The 26,424-nt window shown below is 40.5% G+C and overlaps 1 protein-coding gene across 1 annotated transcript in view; it reads right to left on the bottom strand.

Moving 5' to 3' along the window:
• Window positions 1-26,424, bottom strand: part of slc2a13 (solute carrier family 2 member 13) — a 173,234-nt gene that overhangs the window by 72,655 nt on the left and 74,155 nt on the right. Inside the window, exons 5-6 of the mRNA XM_062981693.1 lie at window positions 4,128-4,291; window positions 1,643-1,763 (exon numbers count right to left, since the gene is read on the bottom strand). Coding sequence (XP_062837763.1) covers window positions 1,643-1,763; window positions 4,128-4,291 — 285 coding nt within the window. The remainder of the gene's footprint in view (window positions 1-1,642; window positions 1,764-4,127; window positions 4,292-26,424) is intronic.

The following is a 26,424-nucleotide window of genomic DNA, read 5'->3' on the forward strand; positions in this document are numbered from 1 at the left end:
ATAAAGTAGCATCAACTCAGTTTTTCTTGAGGTTCACTCCCACTTTGTGAGCATAGTTTTAATTTTGTCTGATTTCCCACTGCCCTGGGGTATTTGAGTGATTAGGATACGAATACTCAGATAATGGATAATAGGCAGAATGCTGTGCAGGCCAGACACTGTGCCCGACGGGAAAGTTTGCATCAGACACGTCTCGCCCCTCCCAGAGGGCGCCCGGCAGGCAGAGAGGCCCGGCTGATTGCATTGGATAACACAGAACTTTGGATGAGTGAAGGCTGGATAAGCGAGACTCTACTGTACTACTATAGTTAGGGTTGATAAAAAAACATGGCCAACATATGAAATGAGTAATTTGTTTGGGTTTTGGAATATTATGGACTGTATCCCAAGGAGAAACATCACAATTGTAGCTAAATAAATTATTGCTTTCAGTGCCACTTACCCTGGCATCCACAAAAAAACAAAAAACAAAAAAAAACTTGAAAGCTTCCTATTGTTATTAAGGATCTCTACTACAGTGACATTTTAAATATCTATTCAGCATTTCGACTCTAAAAACCTGCAATTTGGCCAGGAAATATGCTAAGATAAAGCTTAATCACTAACGGCAGGGAACCTGAAGTCCACAGATAGTTTCCATTAACATTTCATCTAGGAGTGATCCCCACCCTTTCACTAGCAGGTCTAGGACTTTGAAACTATACAAATATTTTCTTTTCAAACTATGCTTAGCTCCTAATGTAAGAAAGCCATTTACCACACATCCTAGAATGTAAACAAAGAAAATGACAATGCCCAAGGCACTGCCAACACAGGTAAATATGTTGGAGTGAGGACTTAAACTCCAAATATACATGCAGCGCTCTTTTGCATTCTGCACTTTCCTACAAAACATTTATACCATGAAAATCAAATTCTACTCTCTTTCGTTCTGTTGCTCCATCCTTCCTTATACCCTAAAGGGAGGGGATACCCATCTTCTAAAATCAAGATTTTTAAAATCGTGAGCAGGTAATCTGCCTAATGAGTTCAAGCTCAGTGGCCAAATTCTGCTATTTCTAAGTTAGTTGTGTATCCAGTTGTGGTTCTATCCGATCTCCACAACAGGGGCTGGAAAACCACGATCCTCCATATACAGATTAAATCTCTCACTAATAGCCAAACTGACTGGCTCTGAAGCTAGTTTTTCCAACTGAACTCTGCAAGAAGGAATCATGGAGTAGACTGTACTTTATCTATGGCTGCTCTGTATTAGTACAGTGGTAAGGAACTTTAGGTCCTCCAAATGTTCTAATTCAAAATTTTCCTAAACTTGCCAGCATACTAGGAGTTGAGGCCTGAAGCATCTGGAGGGCCAGAGGTTTCCCCATTTCTGAATTACTGATTTAGGTGAGTTTGTGCTATATTTCATGACAGGAAAAAAGCCAGATATAATTAGGATCAGTTAAAATACAGTAAGGCATGAGTACTGCTCACTGGCACATCCAACTCCAATGGAACAAAAAGATGCTTTGAAATAACTAAGCTGTTTATAAACTGTTTTGAGAAAAACGCTCTGGACTGAAGAATTGTATGATGCACAAAATGGGGGGGGGGGGAGTGGATAATCATCTGATATTCTTAAGAAATCATGACAACTTACCTATATCTTGTGCAGGTAGAGTTTTGACTTGAAGGGCCTTCGGGTTTAAGGGTGACTTGTGGTGAAACCTGAGCTGACACCAAAAATCCCAAAGCTAGAATAAGAAGTGCAACAGTAGTGCCTACAAAACCAAAAACAAAGCTTCAGAATACAGAATTTCTGCAATGCAAATGACTATTTGTTTCCTAGTAGAAAAAAATTGAGGTTCATTTAACACAGTTGGAGTGACTTTGCCCACTGCATTAACAATTTCCTAAGGAGGCACATAACTTCTTAGTAAACACATCCAGGAGAAAATCAACATAGCAATTCATGGATGGGGGGGGGGGGGGGGAGATGCATGGTTGCACCCAATGATAGAATCATAGAATCATAGAGTTGGAAGAGACCTCACAGGCCATCCAGTCCAACCCCCTGCCAAGAAGCAGGAAAATCACACTCAAAGCACCCCTTGACAGATGGCTATCCAGCCTCTGCTTAAAAGCCTCCAAAGAAGAAGCCTCCACCACACTCCAGGGCAGAAAGTTCCAGTGCTGAACAGCTCTCACAGTGAGGAACTTTTTCCTAATGTTTAGATGGAATCTCCTTTCCTGTAGTTTGAAGCCATTGTTTGTTTGCCAGAAGGTCATGGGAGAGACCTTGTCAAAGGCCTTACTGAAATCCAGGTACGCTACATCCACGGCGTTCCCCGCATCTACCCAGCTTGTAATTCTATCGAAAAAAGAAATCAGATTAGTCTGGCATGATTTGTTTTTGATAAATCCATGTTGACTATTAGCAATGACCGCATTTGTTTCTAAGTGTTTGCAGACCTCTTCCTTAACAATATTTTCCAGAATCTTGCCTGGTATCGATGTGAGGCTGACCAGACAGTAATTGTTTGGGATGTTCTTTTTCCCCTTCTTGAAGACAGGGACCACATTCGCCCTCCTCCAATCTGCTGGAACTTCTCCCGTTCTCCAAGAACTCTCGAAGATGATTGCCAGTGGTTCTGAAATAACTTCCACTAGTTCCTTCACTACTCTTGGGTGTAGTTGATCCGGCCCTGGAAACCTGACTTTGTTTAGAGCGGCCAGGTATTCCTGGATGACTTGTTTCCCTATTTGGGGTTGGATTTCCCCCAATCCTTCGTCCACTTCATGTTGCTGAGGTTGAGGACAGCTTTCTTTTTGTGAGAAGACTGAGGCAAAGAAGGCATTAAGCAGTTCTGCTTTTTCCCTATCCCCTGTCAGCATTACCCCATCTTCTCCTCACAGAGGCCCTATCATCTCCTTGTTCTTTCTTTTCCTACAGGCGTAAGCAAAGAAGCCCTTTTTATTAATGGCTGGTCACTTCCTTGTCCAGGATGTGGTGGATACTCCATTCATAGGATATCTAAGGGGTTGTAAATTTACCACCCATGGCTTGGCAACTGAAGGTATCCTGGGGTTTGAGGTTGATAAAAGGAGCTCAGTGTTCTCAGGAATACTGACATTAAATCAAACTGGCAGCAGCTCTCCCTTCCATCCCTGAAGCGTGCTGTAGCATGTTGAAATGATACAAAGTCTATTACATTTAGTTTTAGATCCAGCCCCCTAGTGAGTTCTGATGACTCAAATCAGTCAAGTAACACTCCACCCAGAGCTCTGAAAATGGTGCAAATTTAACACCTTACTTACAATTATTATCCCTCCCTTGTTTGCTTGAAGTCTCACCCCCCCCCCCATTTAGATCGCAAGCTTAATTGATGGCAGAGTTTGACATATTTATACTTGTTTTTAAGCTTCTTTAGGTTCTTTCTGTCTGAAGAGCAGTTTATAAATATTTTAAAATAAACGAATTAGTAAAAGATTATTTCTAAAATGTATAAGTTCATTACCATCATTTCACTTCTTAAATGGTTCATAAAACAAAGCAAAACAATGGGCAACACATTGGTAACAATCCAAAGAAAACAATCAATCAAAGCAAAGCAGAAGCCCAAAGCATTATATATGCCTGTATATATTCTAGCATAGCCAGCTATAAAAAAGTGAACACATTACGGTATTTTTACTGTAGAACCAAATGAGACTGGGAAAAAAAACTACCAACTATTTAAACAATTACTATGGTTGGGACCTAGTCACATGACTGAAACTCAGAATCGAGATCCAATACTTAAAGAACAAATTTATTTAAATAGAATTAGGAAGTTGATGTCTTCTTTTTCCATCTAATTCCAAAGATGGAAGAAAGCATTTTAATAGCTATTATTTTAACATTCTAGTTATTTTAACATCCTGGTCAAGCAACTGAACATACAGCTTCCACTTTAATACCCAAGGCTCTGCATCACACTGGTCTCGTTCATTAGGTTTAAGATGCCTGAAGAACAGTATTTTGCAAAAGGTAGTTTAACAGTTGTCAAAATTCCGCATTCAAATGAATGTCCACAACTTTACCAGTCCATCGTAAGACAGCATGCTATAATTAAACTTTAGTCAAAACTGTTTCACTTACATACCTGCTAAACTTCCTAGTGTGAGTTTTCGGCGTCCCACTTTCTCAACAAGCCAGACTCCAACAAGAGTGAAAATGAAATTAGTGAATGCTGTAACTGCGGCAAGCCAAATTGCAAGTCGCTCATTCTGAACACCAGACATCTGCATAATAGTAGCACTGTAGTACCTGTAAGAGTAATAAAATAAAATAAGTACAGCCAGTGATTTGATCACCACTAAGCATACACAAACACACACAAATAAATGATATATAGGTCTTCATTCCAAATAGCAATGTATGGGAACTCTGCCTCAGTTTTCAATGGTATTAGGGAACTGAATGGATAGATATTATTATCACACTATCCTTTGCCAGGCATGTTTGTTGGAAAAACATTAGAAACCTGTCTGTTGAAGATTCTGAAAATTATTATTGTAACCATACTGTTTTTGCTCACAGATCTGTTGTTACCCTGTTTCCCCTAAAATAAGACATCCTCAGAAAATAAGACCTAGTAGAAGTTTTGCTGAATTGCTAAATATAAGGCCTCCCCTGAAAGTAAGACCTAGCAAAGGTTTTGTTTGGAAGCATGCCCGCCGAACAGAACACCAGAGCATGCAGGATTGGTAAATGTACATACCATAGAGTGTTATACATGGAAATAATGGTAGTAACAAGAAACTCTTTATAGGATTCACAGTTTGTCTGGTTATGCTGGTTTGTGATGACTACTACTATACAGTATATAATAAATGTTCATTTTTTTTGTTCAACAATAAATGTGAATTCTTCTTCATGGAAAAATAAGACAGCCCCTGAAAATAAGACCCAGAGCATCTTTGGGAGCAAAAATTAATATAAGACACTGTCTTATTTTCGGGAAAACACAGTATTTAAGGCTACTAATGTGCAACATAGATAACATTTCAACAGTCTGTAATCAGGAAGACTATACTTTCTTAGCTCATTGAGATTTAAGAAGAATTATTACTTGTCAAATGAGTATGAGATAAAGCAAATAAGAAGTCTACATTTTCCAGCAAACGGTATTAACTACATTCAGATACAATGTTTTTGACTTGTTTTTTGAAAGAGGCTTGTGACTAGTGAGGTCTGCCCTGTAATGCATTGCGGCAATTGGGCAGACATGTCAAAATAACTGTATTTGACAACTTACAAATGATTCCAGCTTTCTGAAAGTTGTGATTCTCAGTCCAACGGGGAGCCAGATCAAGTCTTTGCCTGATGTGTCAAATGCTTAAGAAAACCATTCAAAGTATGCTCAAGAGCAGAATAATTCTCCTTGTTCTCAACTGATTGTAATACATTTAAGAAAATACAAAAAAAGCTTCTATTACACAAACACATTAAGTGCCAATTTTTAAATCATTTCAACAAATAGTAAAGCAAGCACGTTACTGAAAATTATTCTTTATGACAAATTGAAAGTCCTTTGAATTTTGATGTAGTCATTAGCAAGAAAATTTTCAAATTCCATAATTTCCAGTCCAAACTTCATTTTGATGACCCAGCATTTCATTACTACACAAAATTGCCACAATCTGGAGAAAAATGCAGGTGTTGATATTTTGTTTAGGAATGTTCTACACCTATTGAATAACCATTTTATTTATTTTATTTGTCGTATCAGAAGTGAACTGAGAGTACAGTTGTAATGTATTTAAAAACACAAAGTTAAAAACTTGGCATTATACTAAATGTCCTTTGGCCGGTAGCTGGCCACTTGGAGTGTCATTGGTGTTTGCTATTAGAAGATCCTTCATTGTGGTACTGCTCAGACTGCATTGTAATAGGTGGTCTGTGGTTTGCTCTTCTCCACACTCGCATATCGTGGACTCAACTTTGTGGCCCCATTTCTTAAGATTGGCTCTGTATCTCGTGGTGCCAGAGTGCAGTCTGTTCAGCATCTTCTAATTTGCCCAGTCTTCTGTGTGCCCAGGGGGGAGTCTCTCATTCGATAACAACCATGAATTGGGGTTCCTGGTTTTCGTCTGCCACTTTTGGACTCTCACTTGCTGAGGTGATCCTGCAAGTATCTCTGTAGATCTTAGAAAACTATTTCTTGATTTAAGGCATTGGCATGCTGGCTGATATTTGAACAGAGGATGGGCCAGAGATGTCACTGCCTTGGCCCTTTCATTATTGGCTGCTACTTCCCAGCGGATGTCATGTGGTACAATACCAGCTAAATTGTATAATTTCTCCAGTGGTGTAGGGCATAGACATCCTGTGATAATGCAGCATGTCTCATTAAGAGCCACATCCACACTGTTTTAATGTGGTGAGATGTGTTCAACACTGGTATGCGTACTCAGCAGCAGAGGGCAGATATCTTCACTGTATCTGGTTGTGATTCCCAGGTTGTGCCAGTCAGCTTTTGTATGATATTGCTTCTGGCACCCACTTTTTGCTTCTTGTAAATCAGAGCACTGACCTACAGTGCTTCTTGTTGGTCAGAACACTGGTAACTCCCAGGTATTTGGGTGTGAATTAAAAACAAACAGAAGGTTATTTATATGCTGGATTGTGTCAAGAGGAGAGTGACTAAGATGATCAAAGGTACGGAAACCAAGTCTTATGAGAAACAACTGAGGGAGCTAGGAACATCTAGCTTTGAAGACTGAGAGGTGCCATGATAGCTATCAATAACTTTCTGAAGGGACGAATGTAGAAGATGGAGTGTGCTTGTTTTCTGCTATTCTAGAGACTAGAGCACAAACCAATGGATTTGAATTACATGAAAAGAGACGCCACCTAAAATTAGGAAGTACTTTTTACTGTAAGAGTTGTTACAGTAATGAATAATGAAATAGACTTCCTTGGAAAGTCTTTCAATAGAGGTTGTATGGGCATCTTTCAGGACAGCTTTAAGTTGTCCTATATGGCATAGTGTTGGAAAGTCCTGTGGTCTCTTCCAACTCTAGAGTGTGTTTTTCATTGCTCAGAATGGCTAAAGATAAAGTTTCTTATTAAGGTAGCGGTGTTGTTAATCCTGAAATTTAGATATTCATCACAGAGACATGCCTCAAATCAGAGATCACATATACATATAAGCAATTCCACTGAACAATACCAACATGTATATATAGTGTATCCTCCCAGCAGCAGTGAAAGGTATAACTATCAATAAATTGGGATCATCTGATAATCCTAGAACAGTAAGCTAGCAGTGGAAAATGAGGATATTCTCCCATGTAAGTTTGGTCTCCTGCAGACACATTGGACTTCTACTCCTAGAAACTCTTCCCACTGAAAATTCTGGCTAGGAATTCTGGACGTTTATATCCCAATCATCTAGAGGACTAAAGGCTAACAATAAATCATACCCTATCTACACTGCCATATAAAATCCAGATTATCTGCTTTGAACTGGACTATATGGAAGTGTAGACCCAGCCTAGGTTAGAGAGTGCTGAGATAACAAGAGAAAGAGCAGTAAAGAAATACAACAGGTGACAAAAGAGTGTAAAACTAACTAAAAAAATTTCAGTTCAATACACACACACACAAAGTAAACAAACCAACTCTGGCCATGTTCATTTACACTATGAGCAAATCATTTTGTAAAGAGAATATGATTTAACTACCCAGTGACAGCCAACCCGTATCCAAGTATTTCATATTACAGCAGAGAAAACATATAACAATACAGTTAGTCTTCTGAATCCAGAGATTTTGCATCCTTGGATTCCACCATCCAGAGTTTAAAAATATATATTTTAACTCCCAAAAGCAAACCTTGATTTTCTCCCTTTATATAAGGGCCACCACTGTTCTATTCCATTTTATATAGGACTTGAGTATCCTGAAATCAAACCTAGGAGAATACTAGGGGCCTACTGTATATTGTTGATTAGACAAGCCAACATTTCTTACTGTACTTGGAGGAAATAGAAATATCTTAGGTTAACTGCACAGCACATAAAACCATCTTCTCTGCTAATGGAACAGTCCAGTGCTGTATAGGAGCCTTTAGCGTCTGCTCTCCACAAAGACATGGGTAATAATGACCCCATTTTGCCTTATCACTATAGAAAAGAGACTTCGGTGTTTGGCAAACTATAATGAAGAAGCTCTGAGTCTGTGAACATTTTCCTCCCCTCTTGGGACCAGAACAAGAATTAAAACAGAGCATTTTGCTTCTGATGTAACCATGATTACTCCTTATGTCCAAAACCAAAATATAGTACATCATAATTATTGTTTCTAATAGACTTTCCTACTATCGGCTTCTAGATCTTTTGGTCCATTACTGTTATTCATCAGGAGAACCATGGCTGGGAAAACTGGTCCAGGAGGACAAGCCAGATTGCAGCCTATGGTATACAATGAACTGGTATATTAAAACAAAACATGATAAGCATCAATGTATATGGTTTAAACATTTGAGTAAAAGCTCCCAGTCTCTTCGTTGTGGTGGAGGTGCTGGGCATGATTGAAACATGTAATGTTATATCACAAGAAGCCTTGAGTATATTGTTGTTGTTGGTTAAAGGTGGAACATTAAATTAACTGAATAAATAATGTGTGAACGAGACCTTTATTGGTACCTGACAAAGCATAATCTTTGCTCTGATTAAGTTTCTTCATAAGCTGTTAAATGCCCCGTCAGCAAGAGACACTGGAAAGCTTTTCTTGACATTACCCTCCTCTAATTAAAGAGAAATAGAGATTTCAATTGAGAAGCTCTTAACATGAGAATGAACTACATATTTATACAATGGAGCTGCTATCACCAACCGAGATCACCAGAGGGAGCTCTGGAGACAACAACATATTTTCCACCAGAAGGTCACTTTACTCCTCTAGTCTTTAAGGAAAACTTAAAAGAAGAACCAGTAGAAAGAAAAGACAGCAGTTAACTATTGTAGATGAACTGCCTAATATAATGTGGTCACGATACAGCAATGGGGCTACAGAAGCCCAGACTATGGTGCACAGGCAATTAAAGGGCTGAAGGATGAATTTTAAAAGACATTTCAAAGACCCAAAGGTGAATCTATTTCACCTATCTGCATTGAAACAACTACCATGTCCATTTTACCCCTTCTTGATGTTCAAAATAACTTCTCAGAGACTCCATGTGTTTCAAATAGGGCACAGAACCACACAGATACTTGAGAGATGAACAAAACTGAATACACATATATTCAGTGGAATTCAAAGGAACAGAATGAATACAGAATTGGCAGATTACTCATATCCTTAGAGCTGGCTCTCTGAGCAGTAGCCACCCACAGCACAACACACAATCACCACAACAACACAATACCTTCTGATAAATTCAATCTGCATCACTCGGAAACACTATGTAACTATAAATAAAAGGAGGGATGTAAAGATATCAAAAAACTGCATTCCTACATTCTCTATGAAGGACAGGCAAACACTGAGGGATTTGGACAATCAGAGATCCAAGGATTAAAAGGCCATACGTGAGCTACAGAGGCTACAATCAAGAAAAACGATCAATTAAAATCAGTCCTGTAGCAAGTCTATAGAGCTTTTTGAAACCCATGGATGTAACTAAATATTTTTTGACTATCCAAATATGATCAGGTTATATAAACGATGTGTGTCTAAAATTTTCTAAGAGAAATTTAGTACCTCCCAAAGGTTGCTAGTCTGAAGTCAGCAGAGACAGCATTGGGAATTTCTTTTTACGCCTTACTGCACTGGGCTTTGCTTATTTGAATTTTGTGTTTTTGCACCCTACTACTGTATCTTTGTTTAATCTGAATCATGTCTGCAAGAGCCCTGACCACTATTCATGCAGACTAGGGTTGATTCAGTTTGAAGTTCACAACAACTGGGGAGCACTACACTGTCCCATGTCAGTTGAATGGAATTAAAGAGAGTCATTGGCATATCTGTCTATTGCTTGGAGTCTGTTAGAACACAGCCAAAAACATGTTGAATCCCAAGTAATGTAATTCAGTAGAATGTATTTTTAGATAATTAGTATACAGTTGCAACCATAGTAAACTGCTTGTTAAACAATGGCACAAGTCTCCCAGTTCTGTTCCCCCCATGTCTAGACACAGCAGGTTACAATTAAATACATTACTTCCAATGAATTGTGGAATAATAGAGGGTGGTTTCCCATCTGAAATATTCCCAGCTATCCATAATTTAGATTTTCTGTTTTCATAAAAGTTCATAAAGCTGTAAGACACGTAACCCAAACCTTGAACATGACATTATTAAAACTCTGCCCCTCCTGTTCTTACTTCCTTAGCTCTGTCTCCTTTACCCTCATTAAATGAACATCGCCTGCTCTTGCAAATTATTTTTTAATGAGGCTGTTTTTTCAGTGGGAAAACAGAATTCACAATCACAGTTAAAACATGTAAACTGAAGCATTTTGACTCCTTAAAACACCATACTGCTGAATATCGATTCATATGTAAATTGTAAGAGGATATTTTTAACACATCTACAAAGCTTTAGAAAAAGTGGCTTGGTATATCTTTTTCCTTGCCTATCACATTAATTTCACACAAAGCAAAATAACTAAGATCTAAAATACTTCAGTGATACAATAAGTAGATACTATTAAAATATTTAGTTAATTGCAAAAGCTATTAATACTGTCATCTATTTTTCACCCTTATGTTTAAAATGTCTCCTAATTCTACTTAATCGTTTCCTCTAGTGTTTGATATACATACATGATAAACACAGGCAAGGAAGTGTCTTATCACTAAACCCTGCCCATTAAAGGATTGTGGATTGTGATCTATTGAAAAAACACTGATGATATTCATTAAATTTCACAAGTTTCTGACTCCCAATTGTATAAACACAGCAAATAAATGAATGAATATTTTTCTGCTGGATCCTGGATGCTTTAGATTTCAATACAGAATTTTGTTCAAAGTATGAGCAGCCCTCTTGGAACAGGCTCAGGAAGTTGAACACCCAATATTCATAAAACATGTGATCTTATAGCCATAATAGGTTTTAAAATCTGTACTCAGATTTTACACCTGGCAATATCTAATCAAAATATCAGGTGATGAATTAACATGTAAATGTTCTCTGAAAAGTTGTGTGTTAAAGACATAAAACACAAAGGCTGAAGGAAACAAAGTCCTGTAGTCAAAAAGTACCAATGTATACCAATCAAATTCACAAAATGCAAAGTCAGTTTTTGATAAAAAGGGAAGCTTCCAGAGAAGCTACCAGTTTGTTGCTATAGATATGGGCTCGTCTATACTGGATAGTTTAGCCCAGCATAAATCTACTCCAGGACCATTGTCTGCACGGCCCAGAAGTGCATCTGCTCCACTAGGACGGGACACCTCTCACCTCCTCCATGTTGACTCTGCTGCTTCTAGTCAGTCAAAAAGCTCCACCTGAGCTCCTGATCATCACAGGTATCTCTGCCAATGTTTAAAGGGGCATCAGCATGACCAGAAAGAAGGGGGAGGGTGATCTTCCCTCCTACTTGCTGATAGGTCAACCCTTGTCGGGACCGTCTTCCATCTGGAAATCGATGCCCTTATTGTGAAAGAACATGCAGATCAAGAATAGGTCTCTACAGTCACCTACGGGCCCACCACCAAGACACTACATTTGGAAGGCAATCATAGCCACGAGTGATAACCTATGATGATGAGATACACAAAAGAGGTATTGTCAAAACAGCTTAAAAACCCAGACTTTAGTTGTGTAAGATTGAAGTGTTATCTCTGAACCCAATCCCTGTCTACCTTTTATCTCAATTTCAGTAAGTTCAGCAGTCATGTTATCTTGCTATCTTAATGACTACTAAATTCAATCAAGTCTTGTCACACAAGCAGGGGAGCACTTTCAAAATCTGGGGGGAAGAGGAACAATCTGGGTGATTGGAAATCATTGAATTCATAATCTTCCATTTATACTTTAATAAGTGAAAGAAAGCAGGACTATTATACATGGATTATATGCAATAAAACATTCATTTCCTGAACAGCAGCAATCATTCTTCATAATTTCCCACAACTGTTTTTATTTGAGCTTAAAAAGCAGCTTGTAATTGAGAAAAGAATTCTCTGCGCTTTGTATACCTCAACTGTTAGTATAGTGAAAGTTATATTTCTTGAAGGTCTGAGGAAAAAGCAACATATCCTCCAAACAGTGATTTGGCTACCTTCCAAGACATGGTTTGAAGAATCAGAAACATACTGTCAAGCTTTATGGGATATTTGCATGTCATGCATCAATAGCAACAGTTTCGTATAATCTCCAAACCAACGAATTGTTGTTTAGTGTTTCCTGTCCAAACTAGAACCGCTCAATTTGAAGGATCATCTGAACTGACTCAGAGATGGTATATCTGAAAATATAACTGTGGTCATTTTCAACATGCCTCCCTAAATATGCTTTCTATTCACATCAGTGTGTTCTTGTCAGCTGATTCCTAAAGACAGTGATATAAAATCCTACTTTAGTGGCTGCTACTGTACAGTCCATAATACTTAGTTTATATTCTTCCATTTATGGATCACTCTTTCAAAACACCCACCCACCATTATTTTAATAAAGAGTGGCAGTAAAGGGTAATATTTTAAGTCATATCACATACAGGCAGCTTTGATGAACTGTATTTATTTCTTCCTCCTTTATCAGTGTATATATTAATTTTTACTGCTCTTTTCTCAGAAGCCAGTATTATGCCACATCAGATTTAAAATGTCTTTAAATAATAATGACTCACTTATATTTAACCAAATGGATTTGCGAAATGTAAACAATTACAAAAAATATAAACCGTATTTTAAAACAGAACGTTAAATACCCCTGCCATTTGTTATCACTACTGCTAGAATGAAGAAAACTTATTTACTCTGTACACTTAATATATCTCCTTTTCTCTTTCTGCTAAATACCTGTTGTAAAATTTAATAATAAGAATGAATATAGCCAAATTTTTGAACATCTAAAAATATTTCAAATTCTTCTTTCAAATGTTTACATACTGCGCTGATTGGATTGGATCCCCATCTTTAAAAGCCAGAAGAGCAAATTAAAAATAGAAAAGAGCAAGCAACAACATCTGGAAGGAAATGCCATCAAATAAGGGACCAAAATAATTGGCAAAGGAAAATAGATGGTATTCGAAGATTGCAATAGCTAGATTTCATGACTTATGGCTATGAGCTATGCAAGCAGTCTTCAAAATATTATAATACATTATTGAGGACAGTCTGCTTGGTCTGGTTTTCCAAAAATAGTTTTTTAAAGTGGAATGTTTGCCATATGATTCCAGTGACCTGCCATGCTATTAATTAATACATGCACTAGTCAAATTTTGTGAGTCATAAAACAGGAGTAAATATATAGGCCCTATATTAGCTCAATTCCCTTCCTTTGTTGTTTTTTTCACCCCAGTCAGTTATTATTCACGGTGACATTTGAGTTTCCAAAATGGGAGTAACACCAGCATCCACTATGAAACCAAAACAACAATTAATTCAATTATTTCCAGTTCACATTTTACTGTGCTTGTTCAAAAACACATTGTACACCCACAAAAGTGAGGCTATCAGCAGATTTGGGGTAACTGTTTAATATTGTAGGTTACAAGAATCTTTAGGGACAAAATCTAATGGGGAAACCCTTGCAACCTGGGACCATGAAATGATTGACAAGATGTAATGAGGGTCTAACTAAGTAGAGGAAATAAAATAGATATGTTAAATAAGTGAGATACAAGTAGAGAAAAGGTACAAGTAATTGTTTTGTTTTCTGAATGGATTGCATACTGGTGTATGCTAAAAAGCTTCTTTTAAAAGGTGTTACCAAGAGAGAACTGCCTGTAAAAAGAGATCCGGAAATCCAAGGTTTTCATATAGGATTCACTCTGACACTAAGGTTGGGGGCACTCCAGCAGGGGCCCAGTGAGGACAGCGCAAGATCACTGTATAAAGAAGGCTTGTTGACAAAAACCAATGGCTGGATCCAATCTGTTGCAGCTTATTGACTATGTAATGACATAAATTTTTCGTTTCATAAATATTTCAGCTTGGCTATATGTTTAGTGAACAACCTTAAGTAATCAATCATAGCTTAAGCTGGGTTATTACATAATACTTTCTTGGTGTGGTAGAAATATTAAAAATTACTCATCGCCCACTTGCAAACTTAGAAACTTGGGGAATGGGGAATAAGAATGGACAGCTAAAATGGAAACAGCAAATTCAGCTACATTACAGAAGATGTTAAAATAAGTGTTCATCTGTGGACTGGATGAGATGGCTGCTGAGAAGCAGAACTGCAGCTGGTTTCAACAGGGCACTTCCTCTCTCAGATCCAGGCAGGCAGAAGGACTGAACACCACGGGATAGTTCCACAGATTAAATCGAGGCTCTTTGAGGAAAAGTCTGAAGTAAAATAATATATTTTTTTACACAGTCTATGCTTCTGAGCCAATGTGGTGTAGTGAGTTCAAATCCCTGCTCGGCTATGAAAGCCTAGTGGGTAAAACTTTGCAAATCATACACCATCAGCTTCAGAGGGAAGCAAAGACAACTCCTCTGTACAAATCTTGCAATGAGAACTCAGCCCTTAGGGCAGTGTTTCTCAACTGGGGGTCGGGATCCCTGGGGGGTCGCGAGGGGGGTTCAGAGGGTTCGCCAAAGACCAGTTTCTTCTGTTGATCATGGGGGTTCTGCATGGGAAGTTTGCCCAATTCATTCGTTAGTGGAATTCAAGGGGCTCTTTGATTGTAGGTGAACTATAAATCTCAAATGTCAAGATCTATTTTCCCCACTCCACCAGTTTTCAAATTTGGTATTGAGTATTTGTGCCAAGTTTGGTCCAGACCCATTATGGACCATTGAACCTCTGTTTGGGAACTACAACTTCCAAACACAAGGTCAATCCTCATCAAACTCTTCCAGTATTTCCTGTTGGTCATGTGAGTTCTGTGTGCCAAGTTTGGTTCAGTTCTATCATTGGTGGAGTTCAGAATGCTCTTTGATTGTAGGTTAACTATAAATCCCAGCAACTACAACTCCCAAATGACAAAATCAATCCCCCACCCCCAGCCCCACCAGTATTCAAATTTGGGTGTATCGGGTATTTGTGACAAATTTGGTCCAGTAAATGAAAATACATCCTGAATATCAGATATTTAAATTATGATTCATAACAGTGTAATGTGAGTTATGAAGAAGAAACAAAAATAATTTTATTGTTGGGGGTCACCATAACATGGGGAACTGTATTAAGGGGTCACAGCATTAGGAAGGTTGAGAACCACTGCCTTAGGGTCACAAAAACTGGAAACAACTTGAATGCACTCAACGACAGCAACATGGCTGAAGAAGTACTATATTTGATACATACTACTCAAATTGAGAGCTCTGCATGCTTGCTAATAACTATTTTGTAGTTTTCCTGTCATTAACAGGATATTCGTGTCAATGTCTTGACCTTTTGTTTTAATTGGCCAACATATCTTCAAATATTAGGCGAATTAACTTTAATCATTTTTGCCTGCCCGTTTTCATTACAAGTCACATACTCTCAGTATGCGCAGATGATTTGACTCCCTAAGTGAAATCCACTTGCAAGTTTATGCTCAGTATACAAAGTGGCTATGCATCTTAACAGTTCTGTCCCTATTGTAGAACATTTGTAATGGTTGATGAGTGCAAGTTTGGGGATACTTCTTCCAATTCCTGCTAAACTCACAGGCAATATACAGAAAAATCATATTTTTTTTTACTGAAAAATAGTTGAAATTGTTTCATATAAATGTCATTTAATAGTATTAAGAGGAGAAAGTCCTTTAGTCCCCACTGAAAATGTTTTTTTTATGTTGTATCATCTCATGAAAAAGATTCTCAGAAAAATGTGTGATACTTATGAAGCAGACATGAGAGAAGGGAAGGAAAGGAGGAATCGCTCCTTCTTTTCCCTCTCCATTCTCTACCAAGCGTCATTACAGGCACCAAACAATACACATTACCATTTTCATGCCCAGTGAGTGCTACATAACCCAGAACGATGGCCATCCCCTGTCCCCGAGCAGTGCCCAAGCAGCATGACTGTTTACATTCATCCTAAACCAAGATGGGCTCTGGTGTATCCTGTGACTTTTGTTAAACCAGCTCCATGTATCATGTGTCCGCCATGGTGCCAGAACAGTTAAGGTGCATAATGACTTTGTCTACTGAGTATAAACTTGCAAGTGGATTTCAAGGGGATTTAAACCATTATCCACTCAGACTGTGAGTATGTGACTTGTGATGATGCATGAAACTGATTCACCTCCCCCCTTTAGGATAAAGGGTTCATATAGATTTGTCCCTCCTTTGTTCCTATGCATGAGGAATTCTAGGGAATATAACTCTTGGCCTTCTTAAATTGCGTAAGTACTGTATGTACTCGAGCATAAGCCAACACAAATATAAGGCAAGGCACCTAATTTTACCACAAAAAATTGGGAAAACTTACTGACTCAAAGCCAAGGGTGGAAATGCAACAGCTACTGGTAAATTACAAAAATAAAAATAGATACCAATAAAATTACATTAACTGAGGAATCAGTAGGTTAAATGCTTTTGAATATTTACCATATTTTTTTAAAAAAACAACACTAAATTTATTTGTACCTGCCCTATCTCCTCATGGGGTATCAGGGCAGCTTCCAACCCAGTAACAGGCAAACATTCAATGCCTATATAAACAAAAAACCATAAAATTTTAAACAAAAGACAATACTAAACATAGTACAATAAGTTAAAATAAACAGTTGCATTAAATAATTATCATTAAAAGCAACTAAAAAACCAGCTGAGGTAAAGTGTTATTTCAGTTCCTTTTCCCATTCTCTCAGGCTTCTCCTATTGACACAGCCTAGAATGGCATTGGCCTTTTCAGCTGCAGCATCACATTGTTGCCTCGTGTTCAATGAAGACTCCTTTCATAGAATCCTAGAGTTGGAAGGGACCTCTAAAGGCAATCTAGTCCAACCTCCTTCATTGTGTCTTCATGCAGGAAAAGCACAATCAAAGCACCCCAACAGATGGCCATCCAGCCTTAATAATATTAATATCAATAATAATAATAGAGTTGGAAGAGGCCTCTAAACATCATCTAGACCAAGGACTTTCTGTCTTCATGCAGCAAAAGCACAATCAAAGCACACACCCCCAACAATGATGGCCACTCAGCCTTATTACTACTACTACTACTACTACTACTACCACCACTACTACTACAGTTGGAAGGGACCTCTAAAGACCATCTAGACCAAGGACCTTCTGCCTTCATGCAGCAAAAGAACAATCAAAAGCACCTCCTGGCCCCGGTTAGGGGGCAGAATCCCCACCTGCCTGCCTCACATCTGGGCTTCCACAGCAAGCATCACTGGTGGTGGAAGCCCAGCAAGCAGGCAGTGAGCGGAGGATGACCCGCAAGCAATGGAGGGCACAGCAAATGGGGGGCACAGTGGACGCAGCAGAGGAGAAGGCTGTGGAGATGAATGCAAGGCCTCCAGGCAGCACTGCTGTTACTGCCACTCCTCCTCCTCCTCCGACCCACTCCATAGAGCTGAACACCAGCTGGCCTCAGAGCCTTTTTCCCTCAGTCGCCCACCCCAGCTCACACCTTCACTCAAATATAAGTTGAGGGGAGCTTTTTCAGCCCCCCCCCCACAAGGGTTTAAAACTCAGCTTATATTCAAGTATATACGGTACATACATTATCTATTCTTGAGTTAGGCTGCTTGAGACTGTTCTAACACTGGTTCAGTAAATCTCACAAAATGCAGACTACAGACACAGAAGGACAGAAGAAAATGTTCCTGTAAATATGGTCAAGTAAAATCTATAATTTACTTTCAATTGTTTTCTCACTGTAATGGGGTTTACAGCCTGGCTCAAAGCCATCCTTCCCCCTGATAAAAGTCTATCTTCTCCATACCTCGCAAGCCGTTGGGATACTAAGATTGACACTCCTCTAAAAGCTAGCCATGACAAAGGTATTATTTATTGAGCCAGAGGTTTGCCTGGCTCCATCATTCATACTTACCTTCCCCCTCTTCTTCTGTCTAATCTTGTTATGATATTACCTGTTTCTTTACTCATACAGAGTGCCATTTCTCAGCCTGCTGAAAATTCATAAACTTTATCCCTTAACAAATTATTGTTTGGAACAAAATTCTCTTGAATAACATAAAGTACTTACAATTCTAGTGACACTTTGGGTATTAGTTCATACATAAAACTGTCCGATTATTCTCTCCATATTGAAATTTTAATTAAATCAGAAATGTTTGCTCTACATAATTTAACTCCCTACACACCATTCTTCCCCCCCCCCCCTTTCCTCCTCCTACCTTGGGACTACATAATTAACTTCAGCAGTAGCCCCCAAAAGAACCAGGCCATTTACTGCTTACAGTAAACACGGTTTACAGAAAACCTACACACACGGATAGATACCTTCATAAAAACTCCAGCCATCACCCAAATAAAAAAGAAGCACAATCAAAGTCCTGACAAAGAATCTGCGAACCTCACCTCGACCAAGGTGAACTCAACCACCTAAACAGGGCTTTCCAGGCCAGACATCAGAAGAGCTGTAAGGCCAAGTACAAGCCATGAGATTAAAGACAAAGATCCACCCAGAGGAAAAGTGTTCTTACCATACATCAAGGGAACCATGGATCACATAGGCAAACTGATGGAGAAACACAAACTATCTACAGACCCACTAAGAAAATCCAACAAATGCAACGTTCAGTGAAGGACAAGAGGGATCCTCTCACCTTTACAGGAGTCTACCATATACCATGCAGCTGCGGACAAGGCTACATAGGGACCACCAAACGCAGCACCCAAACACGAATAAAAGAACACGAAAGGCACTGCAGACTAAATCAACCAAAGAAGTCAGCCATAGCAGAGCACTTGATGAAGATGCCTGCCATAGATGTGGGTGAAACGTCAGGAGAGAATACTTCTGGAACATGGCCATACAGCCCGGAGAACACACAACAACCCCCAAACTGCTATTTTTTGTCAGGTGCTTATAGATTATCATATTCTGATTGTCAACCTTTTTTTAAAAAATGAACAGTTTTTATGTGCCTACAAATTTTAACTTGATGTAACAAGCATAGGGTATGATGTTATTAGGCATAAACAGTTTGTGTGGATGTGTGCTCAATATATCCTACTGTCTTGATGAACTGCAACAGTATAGGAAGTAAACTGTTAGTTTAAACTCATTCCTTGAATCCAGGGATGGGAAACATGAAATCCAGAGGTTATTTGTACCTTTATCTTTTCCCAAATGTTTCTTTTGTGCTGTCACTACCTCTACTATAATAATAATAATAATAATAATAATAATAATAATAATAATAATAATAATAATAATAATAACAACAACAACAACAACAACTTTATTTTTATACCCCGCCCCATCTCCCCAGTGGGGACTCGGAGCGGCTTGCATGGGGACAAAGCCCGAAACATACAACAATAAAACAATAAAACAATTATTCCAACAGTAAAACATCAATATCAATAAAACCATCATAGTAATCAACATACAGCATAAAGTATTAAAAACAGGAGACTAGACTAGACACATACAGAAAATGACACAGAAATGAGAGAAGGCAGTGCATATGTAATGTTCCTAGAACAGCGGTTCTCAACCTGTGGGTCCCCAGATGTTTTTGGCCTACAACTCCCAGAAATCCCAGCCAGTTTACCAGCGGTTAGGCTTTCTGGGAGTTGAAGGCCAAAAACATCTGGGGGCCCCAGATTGAGAACCACTGTCCTATATCATGGACTCTCTTGTACCACACCAAACTACCAACCTTAGCCACATTACATGTTTGCTAGGATTCACTACCATCTTTACATTTTCATTTACCTTCAGTATCTTCATTTAAACACTTTGTTTTTTAAAAAAAATATTGATATTTATTTTTATTTAAGTATTATAAACAATGTATAAAGACAATTTCTCCCTATATGACTTATATCACTCTATATATCAGTTTAAGCTAGTTTCCCCCATCTGCCCTACAAACAGGGTTTGAAACTGCCTTTACAAGAGTTTCACCTTGTGTTATGGTTGAGCCTCATGGCTCTACTACTGGGAGACGTGGGCGTAAGACTCCTCGAGAGTCAGATACTCTCGAGGAGCGAGAAAGGAAGCGGCTGCGAGATATCTTTGCAGAACCATCTGACGAAGATTCTTTTGAGGGGTTTACTGAGAGAATGGAGGAAGAGGTGGTTAGCTCGGAAGAAGATGATATGGAATGGACTCGGGTAAGGGAGGATTTGGGTGCCACTGGCAATGATACTATGGAAGACGATTGGGGACCTTCAGGATTAGACCCGTGGACAAGCTGGAGGGATGGGACGGGATCCACAGCTGGGGATGCTGTGGGGCGTAGTCAGAGGTGTTCCAGTTCTGATGAGGAAAGTGATGAGGAAACGCCCGGGCTAAGGAGAACAGCTGATAGCGATGAGGACTTGTAACTGGCATAAAATGGGGTTTGGGAGCAATAGCAAATTGCGTTGGGCAAGGTAATCTGGACGAACGCTTGGGATCTGTGTGGGAAGTTTTCCTGAAGACGGGTGTGATTCGTTTGCTGACTACGTAAGTTATCCTGGACATTGGGCTCAGACGGCGGGAGGAATTGTGTGGGGTTTTGTTGTGCAACCTCTGCTTAATCTTAATAGCTTTGACCTTCCGTCGTCTTCTTGACGGACGCCATCTGCTACTCTGGATTTACGGACTGAACTGACTACGGCCTCGGATTCTCCTACCTGTGTCTGTCGTTGGAACTGGTGAACTACAAACGTCTGCATCTGCCTTACGACCTTCGGAACGGACTGGGACTACGCTAACTGCTTCAACCCTCGTCTGCTGTGTTTGTATTGGGAATTTGCCTGCTGTGTGGAGGAGTAACCTCTAAGTTACTCAAACATAGTTTTTGGCAGCAGAGAAGCATCTGCTGCCAATTAGTTGCATTCTTTTGAACCTTTTGTTCACCAGCTTCTGTTTGTTTAATTCCAGGCTGAAGCAAGCTGTTTTGATTTAGTCCGAATTAAACTCCGGTTTAATTCGGTTTATCTTTTGAACGTTTTTCTTGTCTCTTTTTACTTTTAAGGCCAGTGTTTGCCTAGCCCTTGTCTTTTACGGGCATTTTTGGTTCTGTAACTCCAATAAACTCTGTTATCTTTTATCTTGTGGCGTTCTGTCTTTGACACCTTGTCTTCTCTTGAATGACTATCTGCTGTATCATTTTGTAGGAAAGATTTGGGACCATATAGGCAGCTCTGATAATAAATTTGCTGAAGGTGGTTCAGCAGCTAATTTTCTTCTTTAGTAGCTGTAGTACCCAGCAGTGCTTTAGAGAATGATTACCTATTGTTAACATTTGTTCAGTTTCAGCTGCTTAAAGTATTACTGCCCATCACTTTGGATGTTAAAACAGCCCTCATTGTACATATCAGTCTCATTTGCCCTTGAGAGAACATGCCTCTCAATTAGCCATCGAAAGTGCCTCTCGCTAGACATCACTTTCATTTGCCAATAAAAGACTTGTCTCTCTCAATTTTGCCTTCATGAAGTTATTCCTTTCAGACTAACTTTTGAACTCTTTCAAAATTCAGTTTTGAAAAATAGGATAGCACTGGTTCTTGAAAAGCAAATATTGTACAGACTCCTGTACAAGTCTAGAAATTCAAATCAAAATATTTACCTTGAAGACTGGGTCAACTTGTTCATGGATTAATGCAAGTACAATAGAGTCTCTGTTGTAGTTGGGCCAAGGGGCAGTAATGGTTCTATGGGTGAAACAGCTAGAAGGAGAAAAAGGGCTAATAGAGAGCAGGTGCTTGATGAAGAACAACAAGTAAAGTGGGTCCGGGAAATCCTTATGGCTCCTTCAGAGGATGAGACGTTTTATGGGTTTTCTAGAGATGAGGAGTCCATATTAGATGATGATTTCGCAGAGAGTAGAGGAACTAAAAGGTCTACTCGAGAGCAGGAGTCAGATGAGAAAAGAGAAAGGAAAAAGATCCGGGACATACTCACTGCTCCCACGGATGAGGAGACTTTTGAGGGATTCTCTGGGAATGATGGGTCTGGGAGTGAGATGGAGAGTGCTGACTGGACTCAAGTAAATGTGGCTGATGAGCCAGCCCATGGGGCTGCATCAGGGGATTGGCAAGCCTCTCATACTTCTGGGACATGGGGAGATCTAAGTCTTGAACAGAGATGGAGGGGCTGGAGGGATGGGAGGCAAGATCAGCTGTGGTTGATGAGGAAAGGGCAGGGGTCTCATCAGCATCGGACTCCGACAAGTAAGTTAAAAGTAGAGTTTGGAGAACTATTGCCTTGCAGAAGGCAAGGTGTTGTTTTGGGGACATTGCTTTGTCGCTGCCTGTTTTCCTTGGGTCCTGGCTGTACAGCTTCCTGATAATCCGGACTGAATCCTGCTTCGGTGTTCCTGGCTTCTGACTCCTGTTTGGCTCTTGACAACGATGTTCCAGTTTGGCGTTTGTTTTGGTGTTTCTGCTCCAGCGTTTCCAATTGGGCGTTTGCCTTGGCGTTTCTGCTCCAGCGCTTCCAGTTTGGTGTTTGCCTTGGCGTTTCTGCTCCAGCGCTTCCAGTTCGGCGTTTGCCTTGGTATTTCTGCTCCAGCATTTCCAGTTCGGCGTTCCTGCTTTGGCGTCCCTGCTTTGGTGCTCACACTTCGGCTCTTCTGGCTTCTGAACCCGGTTCAGCTCCTGACCTTCGTCTGTGCTTGCTCCTGGCTTGGCGTCTCCGGTTTTCTCCCTTTAGTCTTTGAAACTCGGCCTGGCTTCGACTACGATTCTGCTTGCTGCCTTTTGGGAGCGTTTTGCTCTTTTCCAGCCCTTTGCGCAACAGCATTGAGTGGCATCAGTTCTGGTAACGTTTCTGTTACATTTGCTGCAGATTATCAAGCCAGATAATCCGATTTATTCTTTTGTTCTTGCTTTTGACTCCTTTTGAACTAAGACATTTACTTTTGAAGAGAAACACTGCAGTTAAGTGTTTCTGAGTTTAAAATATCATTATGTGTGTGGCTTTTTAAGAGGCGGCTGTGTCACGACAGTCTCACTTATCCAAGCCTCGCTTATCCAAGTTTCTGGATTATCCAAGCCATTTTTTTTTTGTCAATGTTTTCAATATATTGTGATATTTTTGTGCCAAATTCGTAAATACAGTAATTACAACATAACATTACTGCGTATCGAACTACTTTTTCTGTCAAATTTGTTGTATAACATGATGTTTTGGTGCTTAATTTGTAAAATCATAACCTAATTTGATGTTTAATAGGCTTTTCCTTAATCCCTCATTATTATTCAAGATATTCGCTTATCCAAGCTTCTGCCGGCCCGTTTAGCTTGGATAAGTGAGACTCTACTGTACTATATATTTTTTTTTATCAAAAAGCAACCATCTCCTTCTCTTAACAGAGGGGCAGAAATTGAACACATAGGTCATCCCAGGAGAACCCAAAAGAAGCACAGCCTCCTCTACTCTCTCCTCTGTAGTGTTGTTTCTAACCTCTTGGAATGCCTATGGGAAAAATGGCAACTGTGTTGGCAGCTCTTCAGCACTTCCCCAAAATAAACTTCCTATCCTCTCCACCCATAACCCAGACCATATACTTCTTCTATATCTTTATCCATAAGCAGGTTTCTTGCCCCAGAAGCTTGATCACATCAACAGTACTCAACAACTGAAACTGATCCAGGGTAATGCCGCTCATCTTGTTGTTGGCTTCTGCTCCTGACAGCATGTAAGTCAGTTCTTATGCAAGAGATTTTATCTGTGAAATGGTTGTTAAAAGCATCACAGTGAGCTACTGAAAGTTCTAATAATGGGTTCAGAGTGGAGGCTATCTGAGTTAAGCCTATCACCACTCTGAATGGCTCAGCTGGACGTGAATCTGCAGACTCAATGCGTGCAGAAAAGAAAACTTTTTTGCTGCATGTATTGCCACCTTATAGGAGCAGAGGGGCCCTCTATACTATGCCTTTCGCATAAAAGTTGAGTTTTCCGCCAACTGTACTGTAATCATCCTTTCTGTTTCATTTCCCTGAGGATCTTCATATATCAGGGAGCCTGATTTGTAACAGGTCGGAGAATACATTTGGGAGAGATCATGTCAATAGCCCTGGTTAAATGCTGATTCCATTTATTGACAAGGGATTCAGTGATGCCAGTCAGAGTACCCTCCAAGACCTCATCAAATTTCAGAAGATCCATTAGCCTTCGAAGATGGACCATTTAAATAGGCCCTCCACTCCTACAGGGATAGGTGTGATACTGGCTCTAGCCAGAAAGTGATCTGTTCATGACAACTCAGAGGTACTGATCACCTCCGCCTACAGATCCTTATGTTCCAAATTGAAAATCGCATCAAGGGTATGACCTGCTGAATGTGTCGGTCCAGAAACCAATTGGGAAAGGCCCATGTTTGCCATGGATATTATAAACTCCCAAGCTGCACCTGACAAACTAGTCTCTAACGGTATGTTGAAGTCACCCAGAAGCAAAATTGGTTCTTCTTGATTGCATAAGTCATTGTAAGTAGAAGTCACAGGTTTATGCTCTAACTATGCATTTCAGGTTTCAGGCATTTAAATGAGGCAATATTTAAAATTAAGATTCTTGCCAATTCTCATTTTCCTTGTCTCCCAGAAAGGAAGGCTGGATGAGCAGTCGTTGTCCCATCACATTTGTAGTTTTGACTTTTGCAAATCTGATTATTCATTGATTTGGTTAAAATGTTCTCTTGGGGAATGTCTAGCTCCTCCAGTGTGACTTCAAGGTCAACTTACTTTGGTCAGATCTAGAGATTTTTTTTAAAGACAATCAGAGCCGGCCCAAGGTAATTTTAAATATTAAACAAAAAAAAAATTGCACCCCCGCCCGCACCGCCCGTGCCCTGGCCCCGCCGCTCCACGTGCCCTGGTCCAGCTGGCCAGGAAGTGACGGGAAAGTCCTTCCAGGCCACGGCGAAGGCCCAGCCAAGCTGGCTGGGCCTTCACCGCAGCCTGGAAGGACTCCAGCTGTAACCTGGCCGGGTGGGCAAGGCCAGCCGGGCCAGGGCAAGCTGTGCGGGAGGCGGGCCAACCCTGGCCCTGCCTCCCGCACAGCTCGCCCTGACCCCGCCTCTCGCACAGCGTGGGAGGCGGGGCCAGGGTGTGTGGCGTGGGAGGCAGGGCACCGCCAAGACGTGGCCTCGCCTTCCGCACCATGCGTCCTGGCCCAGCCAACCAGGCTGCGGCAGGAAAGTCCTTCCAGGCCATGGCGAAGACCCAGCCAAGCTGGCTGGGCCTTCACCGCTGCCTGGAAGGACTCCCGCTGCAGCCTGGCTGGCTGGGCAAGGCCAGCCAGGCCAGGGTGAGTGGCGCAAGAGGCGGGGCCAACCCTGGCCTCGCCTCCCGCGCAGCACGCCCTGACCCCGCCTCTTGCGCACCATGGGAGGCAGGGCCAGGGGGCGTGGCGTGGCCGTGCGACGCGGGAGGCGGGGCACTGCCCAGACGTGGCCCCGCCTCCCGTGCTGCTCGCCCTGGCCCGGCTGGCCTTGCCCAGCTGGCCAAGCTGCATCAGGAGAGCTCGCTTGCTGCCAAACAGGCCTTCCTATTCAGCGGCGAGCGAGCCCATAGTCCCCGCTGGGGGGGAGGAACCTCAACGGCGCCCCTGGGGACCGTGCACCCGAGGCGGGAGCTTCAATGGCCTCCATGTTGGGCCGGCCCTGAAGACAATACATCTCTTAAAACCTCTAAGTTCTCAAGTGTGGTTATGTTATTAGCTTCCAGCAGATGTTGATCATAGAGTCTTGCTGGAAGACCTAGAAATTCCTAGAGAGGTATTCTCAGGGGAAAAAATAACATATTCTTTGTAGTTTTTCACTTTCATGGGGATCCTGTGCTCATATTCCCAGTGAATGGGTAGGGCTGGCTGCATATTTGTTGTTCTGGAAGGTCTGTTTAAACATAATTCCCCTACCACCACAAAACACATTTAAAAAGCCTTGAAAGGGATATCATTCTCAATGAAGGATCTACAATTTCCCCCCCAAAATAAGACATTGTCTTATATTAATTTTTGCTCCCAAAGATGCGCTAGGTCTTATTTTCAGGGGTGTCTTATTTTTCCATGAAGAAGAATTCACATTTATTGTTGAACCCAAAAAAATGAACATTTATTATATACTGTGTAGTAGTTGTCATCACAAACCAGCATGACCAGACAAACTATGAATCCTATCAATGATGTTTTGTTACTAC

Source organism: Anolis carolinensis, chromosome 5 (genome assembly GCF_035594765.1).
Source record: "Anolis carolinensis isolate JA03-04 chromosome 5, rAnoCar3.1.pri, whole genome shotgun sequence".
Classification (NCBI taxonomy): Eukaryota; Metazoa; Chordata; class Lepidosauria; order Squamata; family Dactyloidae; genus Anolis; species Anolis carolinensis.